Source organism: Lepisosteus oculatus, chromosome 21 (genome assembly GCF_040954835.1).
Source record: "Lepisosteus oculatus isolate fLepOcu1 chromosome 21, fLepOcu1.hap2, whole genome shotgun sequence".
Classification (NCBI taxonomy): Eukaryota; Metazoa; Chordata; class Actinopteri; order Semionotiformes; family Lepisosteidae; genus Lepisosteus; species Lepisosteus oculatus.
In genome coordinates, this window is record NC_090716.1 from 12,307,863 (window position 1) to 12,321,914 (window position 14,052).

At 35.9% G+C, this 14,052-nt stretch overlaps 1 protein-coding gene across 3 annotated transcripts in view; it reads left to right on the forward strand.

The window, feature by feature from the left end:
• The first annotated feature begins 2,728 nt into the window (after window positions 1-2,728).
• ush1c (Usher syndrome 1C) overlaps window positions 2,729-14,052 on the forward strand; it is a 39,266-nt gene continuing 27,942 nt past the window's right edge. For 2 of the 3 annotated variants that reach the window (XM_069181698.1, XM_069181700.1), the window contains exons 1-5: window positions 6,175-6,363; window positions 6,540-6,607; window positions 8,583-8,726; window positions 9,357-9,495; window positions 13,756-13,864. In XM_069181698.1, coding sequence (XP_069037799.1) covers window positions 6,286-6,363; window positions 6,540-6,607; window positions 8,583-8,726; window positions 9,357-9,495; window positions 13,756-13,864 — 538 coding nt within the window. In that variant the 5' untranslated portion in view covers window positions 6,175-6,285. Of the gene's footprint in view, window positions 3,144-6,174; window positions 6,364-6,539; window positions 6,608-8,582; window positions 8,727-9,356; window positions 9,496-13,755; window positions 13,865-14,052 lie in introns of those variants that run through there. The other variant, XM_069181699.1, reaches the window with a different exon arrangement.

Genomic DNA, 14,052 nt, shown 5'->3' on the forward strand with positions numbered 1-14,052 from the left:
CATACTGTATGTCATGATATTCTGTATTATACTGCATTTACAGTATTGTAGTAGACAATTCAGTGGGGTTAAATCTTCATTATTTTATCTATACTGTATCTATGAGACTCAATGTCCAAAATCTCTTTTTGATCTTAAGAAATCAATTTGTCTTTGACGCTATTGTAAAACAGTAAGACTTTGCTTCTTTGGTATTCAACACATTTCTTTCATCTTTAGCAAATAGATTTAAACACCAACATCTTTTTTATCATTGAAAAACCCACGTCCATTTAGTGGTTCTTGTCAATCGAAATGTTTTAGCTTCTACTTTAGATAACAATGATGACAACAAAAAAGTCATATCATATAAATATTAAAACAAATTATACACAGCAGGTTATACAAAAAAAAATCCTGCAAATACTTGTTTTCAACCACACAGTACAGTAGGTAGATGTAAACTAAAGGGATGCAAATCCAGATTAATATATTTGTTCAAATAAATGCTTTTACAATATACAGTAGTTTTGAGATGAAGCAGATGTTTTATGATAAAGGTTTAAGATTAATTCTTTAAAACCCCTCAACCCTTGTTACTTAGATATCATATGGGCACAGTTAATGTATTTGACATGGTTTTGTAAGGAAATGTTACAAATCAGTAGTCCTGGGCTCCTACCTGCAATCCCTGGGAACTAGTATCCCATTTCTGCAGTATTATACTGCTGCTTCTGCTGTTAGAAAAAGAGAACAAGGCAAGGTTTGTTCTTTACATGTAACCTGTATTTCACTGGTCCGGTGTAGCACATACTACACTGGAAACAAAGAAATGCACCCGAAATATCAGCGAAACAGAAGCTAGTTCAACAAAAAAAAAGTGCAATGTTTTTCTTGTCTTAAAGCAAAATTGAAACGTATCTAATAAGATGACGCACTGGCAATTTACTACTTTGTAGTAGAACAAGTGGTAAAATGGATTTCGGCAATCACATAAAAAATGTCATCCTCTTACATTGAAAATTAAAGCATTGAAATTCCAATTTTCCTTTGATCAAAGTTTCTATTCTTTCTCATTACTGCAGGATTGTGTCCCAGAAAGGTATTCACAGTGAAGTCTGAGGTGGTAGTTAACTGAATATAAGAGCAGTAGCACTAACGTCGTTATTTTACACAATTAAAATTACAATCAGATACAAACACATAACCTCAAATGGTAGTGTGAAATTATATATGTAATATACATTTATACAGTATCTGTTATCTGTAATAACTGCAATAATAATATTTCTACTTACTTTTCAAGAGCATCCCTGCCAGGTAAGATCACATTGTCTACACTCCACGAAATAAGTGCTATAAAATTAAACAAATATAAATTGTGATTTTAATAACGATATGGATTTCATTGATAATATGTAATCCAAGTTCTGAAACTGTTTATTTAAAGCCTTCAGAAGGCCTTCATGTACTGTAACAAGCAACACCAATTTTAACTGTTAAATTAAATAGATTCTACAACAAAATACGTTTCTCAGTATTAAAAAAATGATGTGCCCACTTACCTTGGTACAGTAGAATACAATAAAATAATAAAAAACACACGTTTCGTTTTATGGTGAAACTTAATTTAGAATCCATCCGTGCTTCATATGCACCAGGTGTTGATGGAATCAATTTCTCCAAGAAAAGCCAGATTAAAAAAAGTAGTTTAGCTGTAAAGGAGACACATTTTTCTATGATAATGTAGAAGTTTGTTTTTCAGGTGGACTTTCTCTTCTGTTTCAGATCTGAGAGCATCCCTACTCCTGCTTAAAGAATGACGACAGGCACTAATTAACATAATTTATTCAGGCAGGTATCAGAGGCCATGCAAATGAGCAAACTACCGTAATGTTAACCTATGTCAGAAGTCTGTCTTAAAATGTATAAAATGCGTATGTCCGTCTTTAGTCATTAAGTTCTGCTTGAAACAGCTTATTAAAAACGCATTTCGGAGGAAATAGAATATTACTTGCTGTTCAGACTCCTTGCCCAGAGAACGGTCTGATTTAAGCCTCTCCTGTTTTGACTTAAATTATCCGTTATACCAGAGTTGACTTTTATTCTCCTTTTCATTTGAAGGTTTTGTGCCTCGATTGTTTTAAGACTGAGAAGTGTAAACGTAAACTACAAAATAATTAAAATGCATTTGAAAAATTATTATAGACCAAGCTTGTGGTCTACTTTCACAGTTTAAATCCGAATCCGTTAAAAAACAAAAGGAGATTTTTCTGTTCATTGTACTTTACAAAAACAAAACTGAATCAAAAAGGTGAGATGTTAAATTTTTAAGATACCTTCACAATTCCACACAAACCTGTTTGGGAATAGGGGATTGAATAAGTAAGTAGGTCGCCACCTAGCGGAGATCTGAGTTAACACTCACCTGTTTCCCTTCACATTGAAAAAATGTTTATTTGTTAAAGCTATATATACTATATATAGGGCACTTATTTCCAGAAGGGATACATGTTTAAAAGTAAAAGACTTCATTTCAGAGATTAATGTATGCTTATAAAATAGATAACTATCATCATCGTAGTTAACCCCTTATTCTTGTTACGTTAACATTAATACCGTAAGCCATGTTAAATATTTTTTCACCGTTTATTTGTAATTCTTATTCACAAATTAATTATGTTTCAGAAATATTGTCGACCAGAGGTATCTTAATAGGGCGTAGTAAGAACTCGGGTACATTATATTGTACCAGTTCGGAAAGAGATGTCAATCCAGTGGAGAGCGCATTCGTGAAACAGTATTCATTCTTCCCCGAAAGTATTTATTCCTAAAATATAGTGATTTTTAAAAACAAATGCTGGATACAGTATACACAAACTACAAAACGGAAGGAAGCGGTTTGTTGAGAGTATTTGTACGAGGAGACCGGCCGGTATTCACACCGGAGCGGTCTATGCGCAGCAGGTAGCTGTACCTGCGTCTTTCCAGCCTTGTATTGAAAGGAACAGGGAAGCGCCTTGAGCGCTCCGCTCCTCCCAGCGCCGGACAGACAGCCGCAGAGGAGCAGCACTAACGAGCTCGGCAGAGCCGGCAGCGCGGACAGGAGCCCGGTGTTGCGCACAACCATGGAGCGAAAAGTTGCTCGCGAATTCAGGCATAAGGTAGGAAACGCGGGGGCTTGGGATGAGACGTGTGTATCAAGACATGTACAGTACATGTAAAACAGTCTTTTAAAAAAAAAACGCCAAGATGACAAAAGACATGTACTATATGTACTCTGACCCCTATCAATTAACCATGTACATGGGGGAAGGGCGTTGTACGTGGCAGTTATGTACGTTTACTAACTTATTTACTTACTTAATTTATTTTATTTCTTGAATGTTTTTATTATTATGAATTCTAACAGTTGCGGTAATTGTTACTCTTAGCTGAGAAAATGTGTAGCGCAGCTAATGGAGTGTAGTGGAGTGTATCGAAATAACTTGTATTTACTATTTTTAATTTGCTTTTTGTTGGACGGAATTTATAAATTATAGTTCATTTGATACAGTATTGTGTTTCAAAACAGGAGCAAGAATGGGATTACTATGCAAATACTAATCAATACAGTAGGCTGCACTTCAGAAAACGTGATAAACTCTCGCAGTTTCTAGGCCTACATCTGTGATTGATTGGGTTTAGGAACGATGCTACAATGTGAATTTCTAAAAGTTATTGTCAAAAACACTAAATAATACACAAGTCCAGATGCTCAGATGTGGAAAACAGTTAACTGGTAGCATCTGTACACATACAGTACAACACATGGTCTATAAAACATCATGTTGCTAAGGATCATAATTTATAACGTTAAAAACGAACAAAAAAACATCAAATATCTGACACGCCACATGATATGAAAGTTGCACCATGGGTAGGGGTAGGTTCTTCCATATAAAAAAGACTCACTGTGCCTTAGTCGCTAAATTGCGACCCCATAAAGCTGTGCTCTTCAGCACATAATTTATAGATGCTACCAAATATGTTCAGTGAGGCAGAAACATTCTTTGCTGATTTACTGTTGATTAAATTAGAATGACATCAAAGGGGGAGAACGCTGCATAATAAAGGACACTTGGCTTTGAATCAACAGAGCTCGGTTGACCTTTTATCTAATTTGTCACTCCTGATTGTGCTTGAAATGCCGTTTCTGGTTTTTCTGAAGGCTGTACTTTCTGAAAAATGGCACTCAAGAGGAAATATTCCCAAACTGTTTTGTTTTGTGCTACGCATTATGCTCATTTGCAAAAAAGGGGAAATAATCCTTCTTGAAGGAGAGGATTACAAAGATGTTTAAACTCGCTCTTCTTCTGTCATCTCACCTGAGAAGATTACAAACCAGAGGAGGCCATTTGATCCATCTCACGTGTTTGCTGCTACTACTGTGGCTAAACTCTTTCAACCGTGTTCCCATATAGTGAGGATGAACTAACATGAAAATGTAAATTGTTTTCACATGTTGTGCCATTATGTTCAATATCACTCATTTAACAGTGTTTACAGACTTTAAATATATACAGAAAATGTCACTTTTAGATATGCCGTTTTAAATCTTCTCTGGTGCTCTTATTTAACACAAATTGGAATATGTACTTAAGTGCTATTTTCAATTTTTATTTTTAGCTTCTGTTTATTTAATGTCCATTTTTTACGTCATAGTTTGCTGGTATTTCACTATCAGTATGGCAAGTTTTATGGCTTTCAAGTATCAAAGTCTTTGGGGTGGTATGAATTGTGCAATAATGAGTTACGAGACGTATGAATGTTTCTACCTACTCAGCGGTATAGCTGCCATTTTGCACACATCATCTTTAATTACATAGTAAAGGCTCCATTTTAATACAACTCAGGTTGAAATCTAAATTTAGACACAGTGCATTGTGTGCTGCAGATGATTCAGTTAGGAATATTTGCAATCCACTTTTGTACTTTGCAATGCTGCAAGACTGTATTCTCAGAAAGGAAGGGGCTCTAACACTGACTGAACATGCACCTTGAAAATGTGTTGAAAAGGTTTTTAAATATCATGGGAGGAATATTATTTATGCTTGCATGAGGAAGCTTAAAGAAAGGCAGGTAGGGCAGTAGCTGTTGTTGACAATAGGGTCTATTAGTGTTACTTCTTGATGAGCTGTCCCAAAGCGGACAAAGTTGCATCTGTCTGTAATTTGTAAAGTTACAAAGAGAAAGGGGTAGTTGTCAGGACACCACCATCACAGATACCAGAGTACCAACTCCAGTCACAGTGCTGTCAGTCTGTGCTGGTGTAACAGGGCTCATGCACTGAGTCAGTGACAGAAGTGACATCACCCCCTTCTGAAAGCTAGACAGGGTAAGACTCTGTGACAGAAGAGGACCTGGTGTTGAAGTCCACTGCATTCTACAGCTCCACAGGAGCAGAAGTCTCCTCTGGCTGTGTGGTTCTGGGTCACTAGCAGTTGTGATCAGATCCCGGCAGGAGCAGAGTGGAGTCACGCTGATCACTGATGGCATGGAGAACTCTCCCGTTAGAGACCCGGGTGTTTTGGAGTGGCAGGGTTGTCCACAGTCTAGAGCCTGTGATTGGCCTAAACCAGTGCCTCATGACCTGGGATAATGTTGGAGGTGGTTTCATCTTTTAGACGAGACGTTAAACCAAGGCCCTGCTTACTTGGTCAGATTGCATGATAGTGTTTATATGAGTGAGCTTTTTAATTAACCCCAGTGTCCTGACTACTCTGGACTTTCACAATCTGGCCTTCTTAAAGTTTAGCCCTTTGGTGACAACATTTTTCTTTCCTTGTCTGGATCTGCTGTCCCAGGCAGAAGCTTCTTTTCAGCGGTGCATGAATTGCATCACCTACAAAGCGCCTAATAATTTTAATGAATAATATTAGATATTCTTAAAATTCATATTAAAGCAGTTTCTTTGATCAAAACAAACTTAATCTGAAGGAAAGTTTATTTCCAAATGCGACAGAAATCAGACCTTTTTGGGTTACTAATAGAGTCGGGAGAAAAGGCCTCTTTATATACTGTACTGCAGGGCCTGTGGAAAGGAGGCTGTAGTTGAATGTGTTGTAAAGTGACACTGCTCCAGCTGAACCTCCCATTACCACGCATAGAAGTGGCTACTAGTACTGAGCCAGATGAAGGCTGCAGGCTGAGCAGAGAAAGCGATCTGCCCCGGGAACTTATTGTAGACAACAATACCCTCTGGATAACTGTAGCACTGCTCTTGAGCCAGTGATCACTTTACACAAGCAGCTACACTGATTCTGGATGGGAGGAATGTGCTACATTAATGAATGGCCGAAAAGGTTTTTGAAAATATTTGTCCAGCAGTTCAGCCGTTACCAGGTAAGGGACTATATAAACGCATGACTTTCTGCAATGCCGTATGTGGGATCCGTTTTTCATTTTTGTTGAAATCCTTTTGTATGCTCTCTAAAGACGTTCATCAAGTCAGTTCTGAATATGTATATTATCAGCATGTTAAAACAATGTTATCATTGTGTGGTTGCTTTACTTTGTAGGTGGAATTGCTTATTGACAATGAAGCTGAAAAGGATTACCTTTACGATGTGCTGCGGATGTACCACCAGTGAGTCCTGTTTTTTCTTGGCTATTTTCTTCTGATATTGTCCATTTTACCCACTACTATTTATACAATATTTTTAAGATATTTTGTTAATATTCTCAATGTAGACTTATAGTACTGTATCACACTATTAATATTTTACCCATGAATAATAAGTTTTCTTTCCATTTGTGCTGGAAACAGGAAAGTTATTTAAATGTGATGCATGAAATGCAGGTCTCTTAAAATCCCAGCATGTTATGAAATGCAGAACATTTCTCACATCAAGTAAAATGTTTATTTTATGTATAAATGATTGTACTTTTATCATTACTGCATAGCTTAGTAATGTTAGTTCATCTTTTGATTTCAGTGAGACACTCTGCTTATCCACACTGCACATTTTGCATTTAAAAAGACTGAATCGATTTCATACACTTTAATAACTAAACTTCAGCAGATGTGCTTATACGGTATATTCTGTCAAGATTTGTCTGAGGAATACTGACAAAAGAATTCCGCAGTGGGAGGTATTGTTTCCACTGAGTTGTGTAATAATAGCAGCTGAATGGAGTGAAATGTAGATGTTGCAGAAGTTTCCATGTGATCTTTGTAAGGAGGAACAGTTTTGTTTCTCACTGGATATGTATCCAGTTCTCTTTCACTCCCTGTCCAATTGAACCTCTATTCATATTCGCTTTTGCTTGTGCGTCAGAAATGAAATAGCTATGGTTAATAATTTAAAGACTCCACCAGGTTGCTAAATTCATAAACAGCTGTCATACAATGCCAGAGCAGTTTTTATGAGGTATAGTTTACTACAGTGCTTCAGGAACTTGCTGGTACCTTTATGCTCAGCAGCTGTGGAGAACTTTTAAGTGAACCATAACATGATTTATAGAGATCTGCAAAGTACCTCCTATCCAGTGGTTGTCATCGTGTACAGTATACAGTATTACAGAAAATAAGGCACTAATTTAAGCATGAGCTAATGTATTCAGGCAATTTTAAGTTCACTGAGATTTTTTATTATCCAAAAGTATTCTTCACTTTTAGAACTGTTGTCATTGTTTTAATAAGCTAATTTTCCACATTTAATATCTTTGCTTAACTGGATTTGATATACTGTAGATGTCGGTATGGTGCAGTCATTTTCCTTTGACCTATTTTAATTTTTAGGACCTGTTTAGTAATGGAGAATTAATACTTAATTGTGTCAGAAGGCATTATTTTGTTACAGTGCCTCTTAGTTATAAGAAAGTGCATAATATACATTTTTTTTAAAATGACAACCTCACGGAGATGTCCCAAAATATATTATGAAACTACCACAGAGCAAAACAGCTTTTTACATTTACATTTATTTGTGTTAATTGCAACAAGTTTTTTAAGTAGATTTGGTTATCCATTGTATAAACATTTCCAAGAGGTTTTCAGATAATTTTCATTATCTCGTTGCTTGAAAGTCGGGGTGGCAGATATATTTTTAATTGTACAGTACATGATGTTTCAATGTTAAAGTCAATATACATTACACATCACATGTCACAGTATTGTACCGTTTGATAGGAGCAGGAGTCATTAAGGCTATTGACTGAAATGGGTAGGTGTGTCAGGGGGTTACTGCGATGGTATCCTTGAACTAGTGCTTGACTCAGATTGCTCCAGTAAAAAAGCTGCTGTATAAATGCATGCTCTCAAGGTTGCTGTGGTAAATGAGAATTTGTTCTCAGCTGGCTTGTCTGATTGAATAAATCAACCACGTTTAGTCATTCGGATGGTTCCAGGGAGTATTTTAATTCATAATTTCTCACATTTTCTAAATGTTCTATTTCATCAGTGTTCTCAGGCCTCGAGCCTTAAAGGCTGTTTGACACAGAGTAAGTTGTCAAAAGGAGACATTTATTGTTGAGCTCGAGATATACAGCTGTACCCCTGCCATTGCTGGGCTGATGTTAAAGCTCTTTGTTCTGGTAGCCCTTCATCTTTTCTTTCCCAGATCTATGGACCTCCCTGTCTTGGTTGGTGATCTAAAGCTGGTCATTAGTGAGCCAAGCCGCCTGCCTCTTTTTGACTCCATTCGACCTCTCATCCCCCTGAAGCACCAGGTGGAGTATGACCAGCTCACCCCTAAACGGTCAAGGTGAGCAGGCTTCTGCAGATGCCCATGTAACGATGCTGTAAAACAGATGGGCCAAGCTTGGAAGAAATGTAGAAAAGAAAAAAAAAGAGTTTGATATATAATCCCATTTTAACTGAATTGCTGGTTTTCAGATTCACTGATCCACATCTAAATGTAATGGAATGAGTTTAGCAGTGAGACAGAGTTTTTGTGATTGAGGTTGAAAAAGAAACTGGCCCATGAGATTCTATTTGTAAGCAAAAGAAACACAATTTAATGAACATATAAAAATAACATAAGCAACTGTATCTGTTTACTTTAACATTATACAGTGAAATGGATAGGATTACTCCTGAAAGAAGAAAGTATTTCTGTGTTAGCAAAAGAGAAAACAACTGACTAAGTTGAAAAGTTGAAAGGCAGCTATATTTTGAATGTACTGTATAGTACATTATTAGGTTTAAAATGCAAACAATGCAAGCTTGTAAATCACAGCTGATAAGAAAGAATTAAAACAGGTACACATGTTCTATATGGCCTTTCCAGTGTAAGTGTTTGTTTTAATAGTATTACCTTATTGTGATTGGAAAAGGAAACCCAGTGTTTCTGTTTGTCACTTGAATGCGCCACTTTTTCACACTGGAAATGTAGGAAGCTGAAAGAAGTCCGCTTGGACAGAACCCATCCTGAGGGACTGGGACTGAGTGTCCGTGGAGGATTGGAGTTTAACTGTGGGCTTTTCATTTCACAAATAGTCAAGGATGGACAAGCTGACAACGTGGGCCTGCAGGTAAGGAATCTCACTTGCATGCGTGTGCTGGGAATAATGGCGGACACTACACATACAGTACATACAGTAAATATCCATCATATGACCTAAAGCTCTTAGGACATTTGAGGTACTGTATGCAGCAAACTCCTGTCTTGCACCCTGCCAGGATAGGTTCAGGCTGACCACAGCCTTCATCATCTTTCTGATAATGGATCCATGGTGAATCCAAAGAATGTTTGATTGGTTAAAAACAACCCTAAAATGTGACGTGTATTAATGAATTGTTACGGAGGTTCGGGAATGTGCACCAAGTTGATTATTTTCACGAATAATAAGGAAAAAAACATTTTCTTAAAGAAAAAACAAATTAAATGCTGAATGTAACTTTGGCCATTTAAAAACAGCAAACTTTTGAGCATTATACTGGAAAATTTCATACTTTTTATTCGTCTTTCAACAATATCATTATCCTTGCAGCAGTTCATTGGTTACATGTTTTGATGTTTAGAAATAAAATAAAAAATGTCTTTGAGAAGAATATATCTCAAAGTTATACTGCATAAAAATGAACATTACACTTATTTCTAAATATAGGACTCAGCTATTAGACATTTTTTTCTCTATTCTTGCCTGATGGAAACGTTCTAAGGTTTAATCTGATAGATTCCAAAGCCTTGAGGTAGTGTCCGAGTGTCTGTGTCCCGTTGTGTTTCTGGACTGCTCACTTGACATGCCATGCATTTCTTTTGTCCTCTGAACGGGTTCTTATCATTATTTTTTAATTAGGGTGGATAGAAGCCAACACAAAATGAATAAAAGGGTTAGCTTCTGAAGTGGATTATCTTCTATTGCTGACTAAGAGTGCTGATACTAAAATGGAGTTTCTTAAGAACTGTTCTGCCCTGCAATGCAAGTAATTTCATCCAGTATAGAGGGTTTTTTTTACCTGAGTTTCTTGCCCATCTGTGACTCTGCTCCTTGCCCGACTTCATTGTCATTAGAGTGTTCATGTGTTTATTAAAGCTTCTCAGAATAAGAATGAAATAAATATAGAAAACAGCCCATTTCTTTTAATGTCCGAGGTTTCAGTGTGTATCATCTTTGTCATAGAATAACTGCCATGAGAGTTAGGTGGAGACTTGAGATTTCTGTGCTTTATTCAGAAAAAAGCGTTTGTCTCCTTAACTACTTTTTTTTTCTGGTGACACTTCTACAATGTAATGAGCTTGATTCACTGAAAGACTATATGCAAATTACAAATGCAAACAATTGCAGCAAATCATATTCAGTGTACATGCTGTGTTCATCAGTGAATCAAACTCATGGCATGTGGAAAAACCCAGTACCACTTATGAGAACCTCTGGTAGATATGGTGAAGACGACTATGTAAAGGCTAATTAACAATGTTTTAATTGTGATATGTGGATGAAATAAGAATGTAGCAGATACATTTTAAAAGGAGACTACAGACATAAGGTGTAAATAAATCAAGAAGCCCCTGGATGTTTTATGGAGTGACTACTTTCCTTTTGTAGCACATGCTAACTAACAAGCTACAGTATGCAGCATGAATATTATTATCTAAAAAAAATAATTAGCTTTTTGAGTACAGTGGTTTACAGGTGTTTTCAATATGATGTCGTTATCATGTAATACAGTATTTCTGGTTCTTTATTGCCATCTAGTGAATAAGGCTGTTACACCTGACACTTGGGTTGAAATGTATGGGTAGTTGTTACTGAAATTTGTGAAGATATAACAACATGTTCAGGACAATATGTCCAGAATATTCAACATACGGTAGACCTTTTTTTCAACATTACACAAGACAAGGCTAAAACTAGTGAAAAGTGATACCAAAAGTATTGAAATTGTTTTACTTGAATTGCTTTTGTGCAGCCAGTGTCACTAGTCATGAGTTTCTTAAAGTTGTGAGAGATTAAAAAAAGCTCCTGTGTGGCAATTGAAAGGAATCAGAACTGTGGTGTTATTGGTCTGTCTGGTATGTGGAGACAGGGATTACCTTGGTGCGTTGCAGAATCAGACAGTCTTTCCAGACAGCTCTGAATTCAGTTAAACATGAAGAGTATATAAGCAATCCTTTGTCCTGGAAAATGCTGTCTCATGTCAGAGGGAACTGTTGATGAAATTTCATCCAGGGCAGTTTTTCGGGAGTATTAGCCGGCCGAATCCCTTCAAGCTCTGTAATCTTTTAAAATGCACTTAATCTTATCCATTGTTTGGGAATGACATTGATATTGAATTTTCTAACTCGCACTTATTAACACAGCAACCTTTTTTTTTTTCAAAACCTCAAAACCAATCAGACTAAATTCCAGAAAATTGCTTGCTAAGTGGAGTGTTAGTGGATTGATTTTTGCATTGCTTTTTCTTAATAGTGTTTTAGGGTTAATAAGGACTCATATAACTATAACAAGAACTGCTGTGGTAGGAGAATATCATTACAGCAGGCTGAGCACACAACAGCAGTACCTTCTGTAACTATGACCGGCAAATCACTAAAACAGGTTTAAAGGAATTTAAATTTTAAGGGCACTGTTCTTTTACACTGTTGGCATTACCTCTGTAGTTTAGTATTTCTTCATTTGTAATTGGCAACTAGTAAGATTAGCATTGTTTTTGCCTCATTGAGCATTAATAAGTTAAATCTACTGCATTCATCTGCTGTATATGTTGCAAATATGTGGCGAGGGAAATGGTCAGTCTCTCTTCTGTGCCTTTTCCTAGCGAATCTAACTCTTAATGAGTGATATTTATCATGATCAAGGCTTTCTCTTGATCTCTTAAAAGAACATGATTTAGGAGCAATCATGTCTTTCACCCTATGAAAATACAACTAGACACAGATCTGACAAATCCTAACAGAATCAACATATTTTTGCAGATTGTGAACTTACTTTCTTTGTGTTAATATCTAAAGCAAACCATACCAGTTAAATAAATCAAGAAAACTCCATTGTGCACAATTTACATAATCCTCTTAAGAGTGTGATCTTAACAAATATTTAAAACAATAAAATGTAATATTGAGCTTATAATTGATTTTATTTTTCTTGAGAGTGAACTGTCATGTAAACATTTACGTGATTTGGCATACAAGTGTATGATTCTTCAATTAAAAAGGTAAGTGAGATAAGAACTTAGTGTTAGTGTTCTGAAAACAGCAGTGCTCTGAGGCTTGCTTTTTTAGTTCTGTGCACAGGACAGTTTATATCTTATTTTTTAGGATCTGGAAACCATCCTCAGATACTTATATACTGTAAGGATGTAATGAGTAATGTGATTTTGTATAAATGAGCCATTTAGTAATTTGTGAACCGCTTTATACAGTACATACATCGCCAGCACCTGAGACTGGTATTAAGAGGAGTCAAACCTCTCCGAAATCTATTAAATAATAAAAAAGGGCCAGTAGAGGGCGCATTGCACATTTACTTTTCTTGTTAGACTGTTCAGAAAGATTTCACTACAAAATTTAATGGATGAAAAATATATTGTAACTTTTTTATTAGAAAAAAAGCCGATGAAGTGGGACAAACTGAGAGTATAATGCTAATTATTGTTTAACAAATATGGCCAGTCATTCAATTAGTTAGATTAGATTAGAATTTTTTAAAATATAATTCTCATTTTTGTTAGAAATATCAGAGCATTGAATAGAATCATTTGAAAGGTTTCAAAATGCTAAGTTACATTGTATTCATACTGGAACCAACCACTCTTAGGCTTTCTCGTTCCTACAAATCTACAGAAAGCATTGTCACAGTTACAGTGTATGACAACATGTTGACTAATCTAACATATTGGAGGCAAAACTGTGAATTACAGTATAATGTTCCTTACTTTTGTAAGTAAAGTAGACAAGAATTAGTTATTTTGATGAAAATGTAATCTATTAAATTTTAGTGACATACCATGTACAGTAAGTGAAAATACCTTTGTAAGGTATAATGCATTTTTGTGAAATATTATCTGATTGTTTTGTCCCTCTGGGCTTTAAATAGGCTTTGAGCATCTCCAGTTTTTAAATTAAATGATTAATTAAGCCAGTATTCTCAATTAGTCTTTATAGTGTAATCTTCAAGAATGCAGAAGAGTGATCAAAATTCCTGCATTTTTAATTATTTGGTCACATTGAGAACAAACTCTGATTGTTATTATTGCAGCATTGCATAAACAAATCAAACTGCTTAATCCCCACAAGGTGCGATACTGTAGTTTATGACTTGTAACTAATGTTGTCCATGTCTCTTTAGGTTGGGGATGAGATAGTCCGGATTAATGGCTACTCCATCTCTTCATGTATTCACGAGGAAGTGATTAACCTAATCCGAACCAAGAAGACGGTCTCCCTGAAAGTCAGGCGTAGGTTAAACTTGATTGTCTCATTGAAAACAGAAGCTCTTACTGCCCTCTGTTTACACAAATGTGACTAAATCATTTGCAATTTGATGTAATTCACTGCTATGTTCAAATATGTATGTATATGTATATGATTCAGATTACAAAAAAGATGACAAAAGGCTACAGAAGATACAGATACAGATAGATTG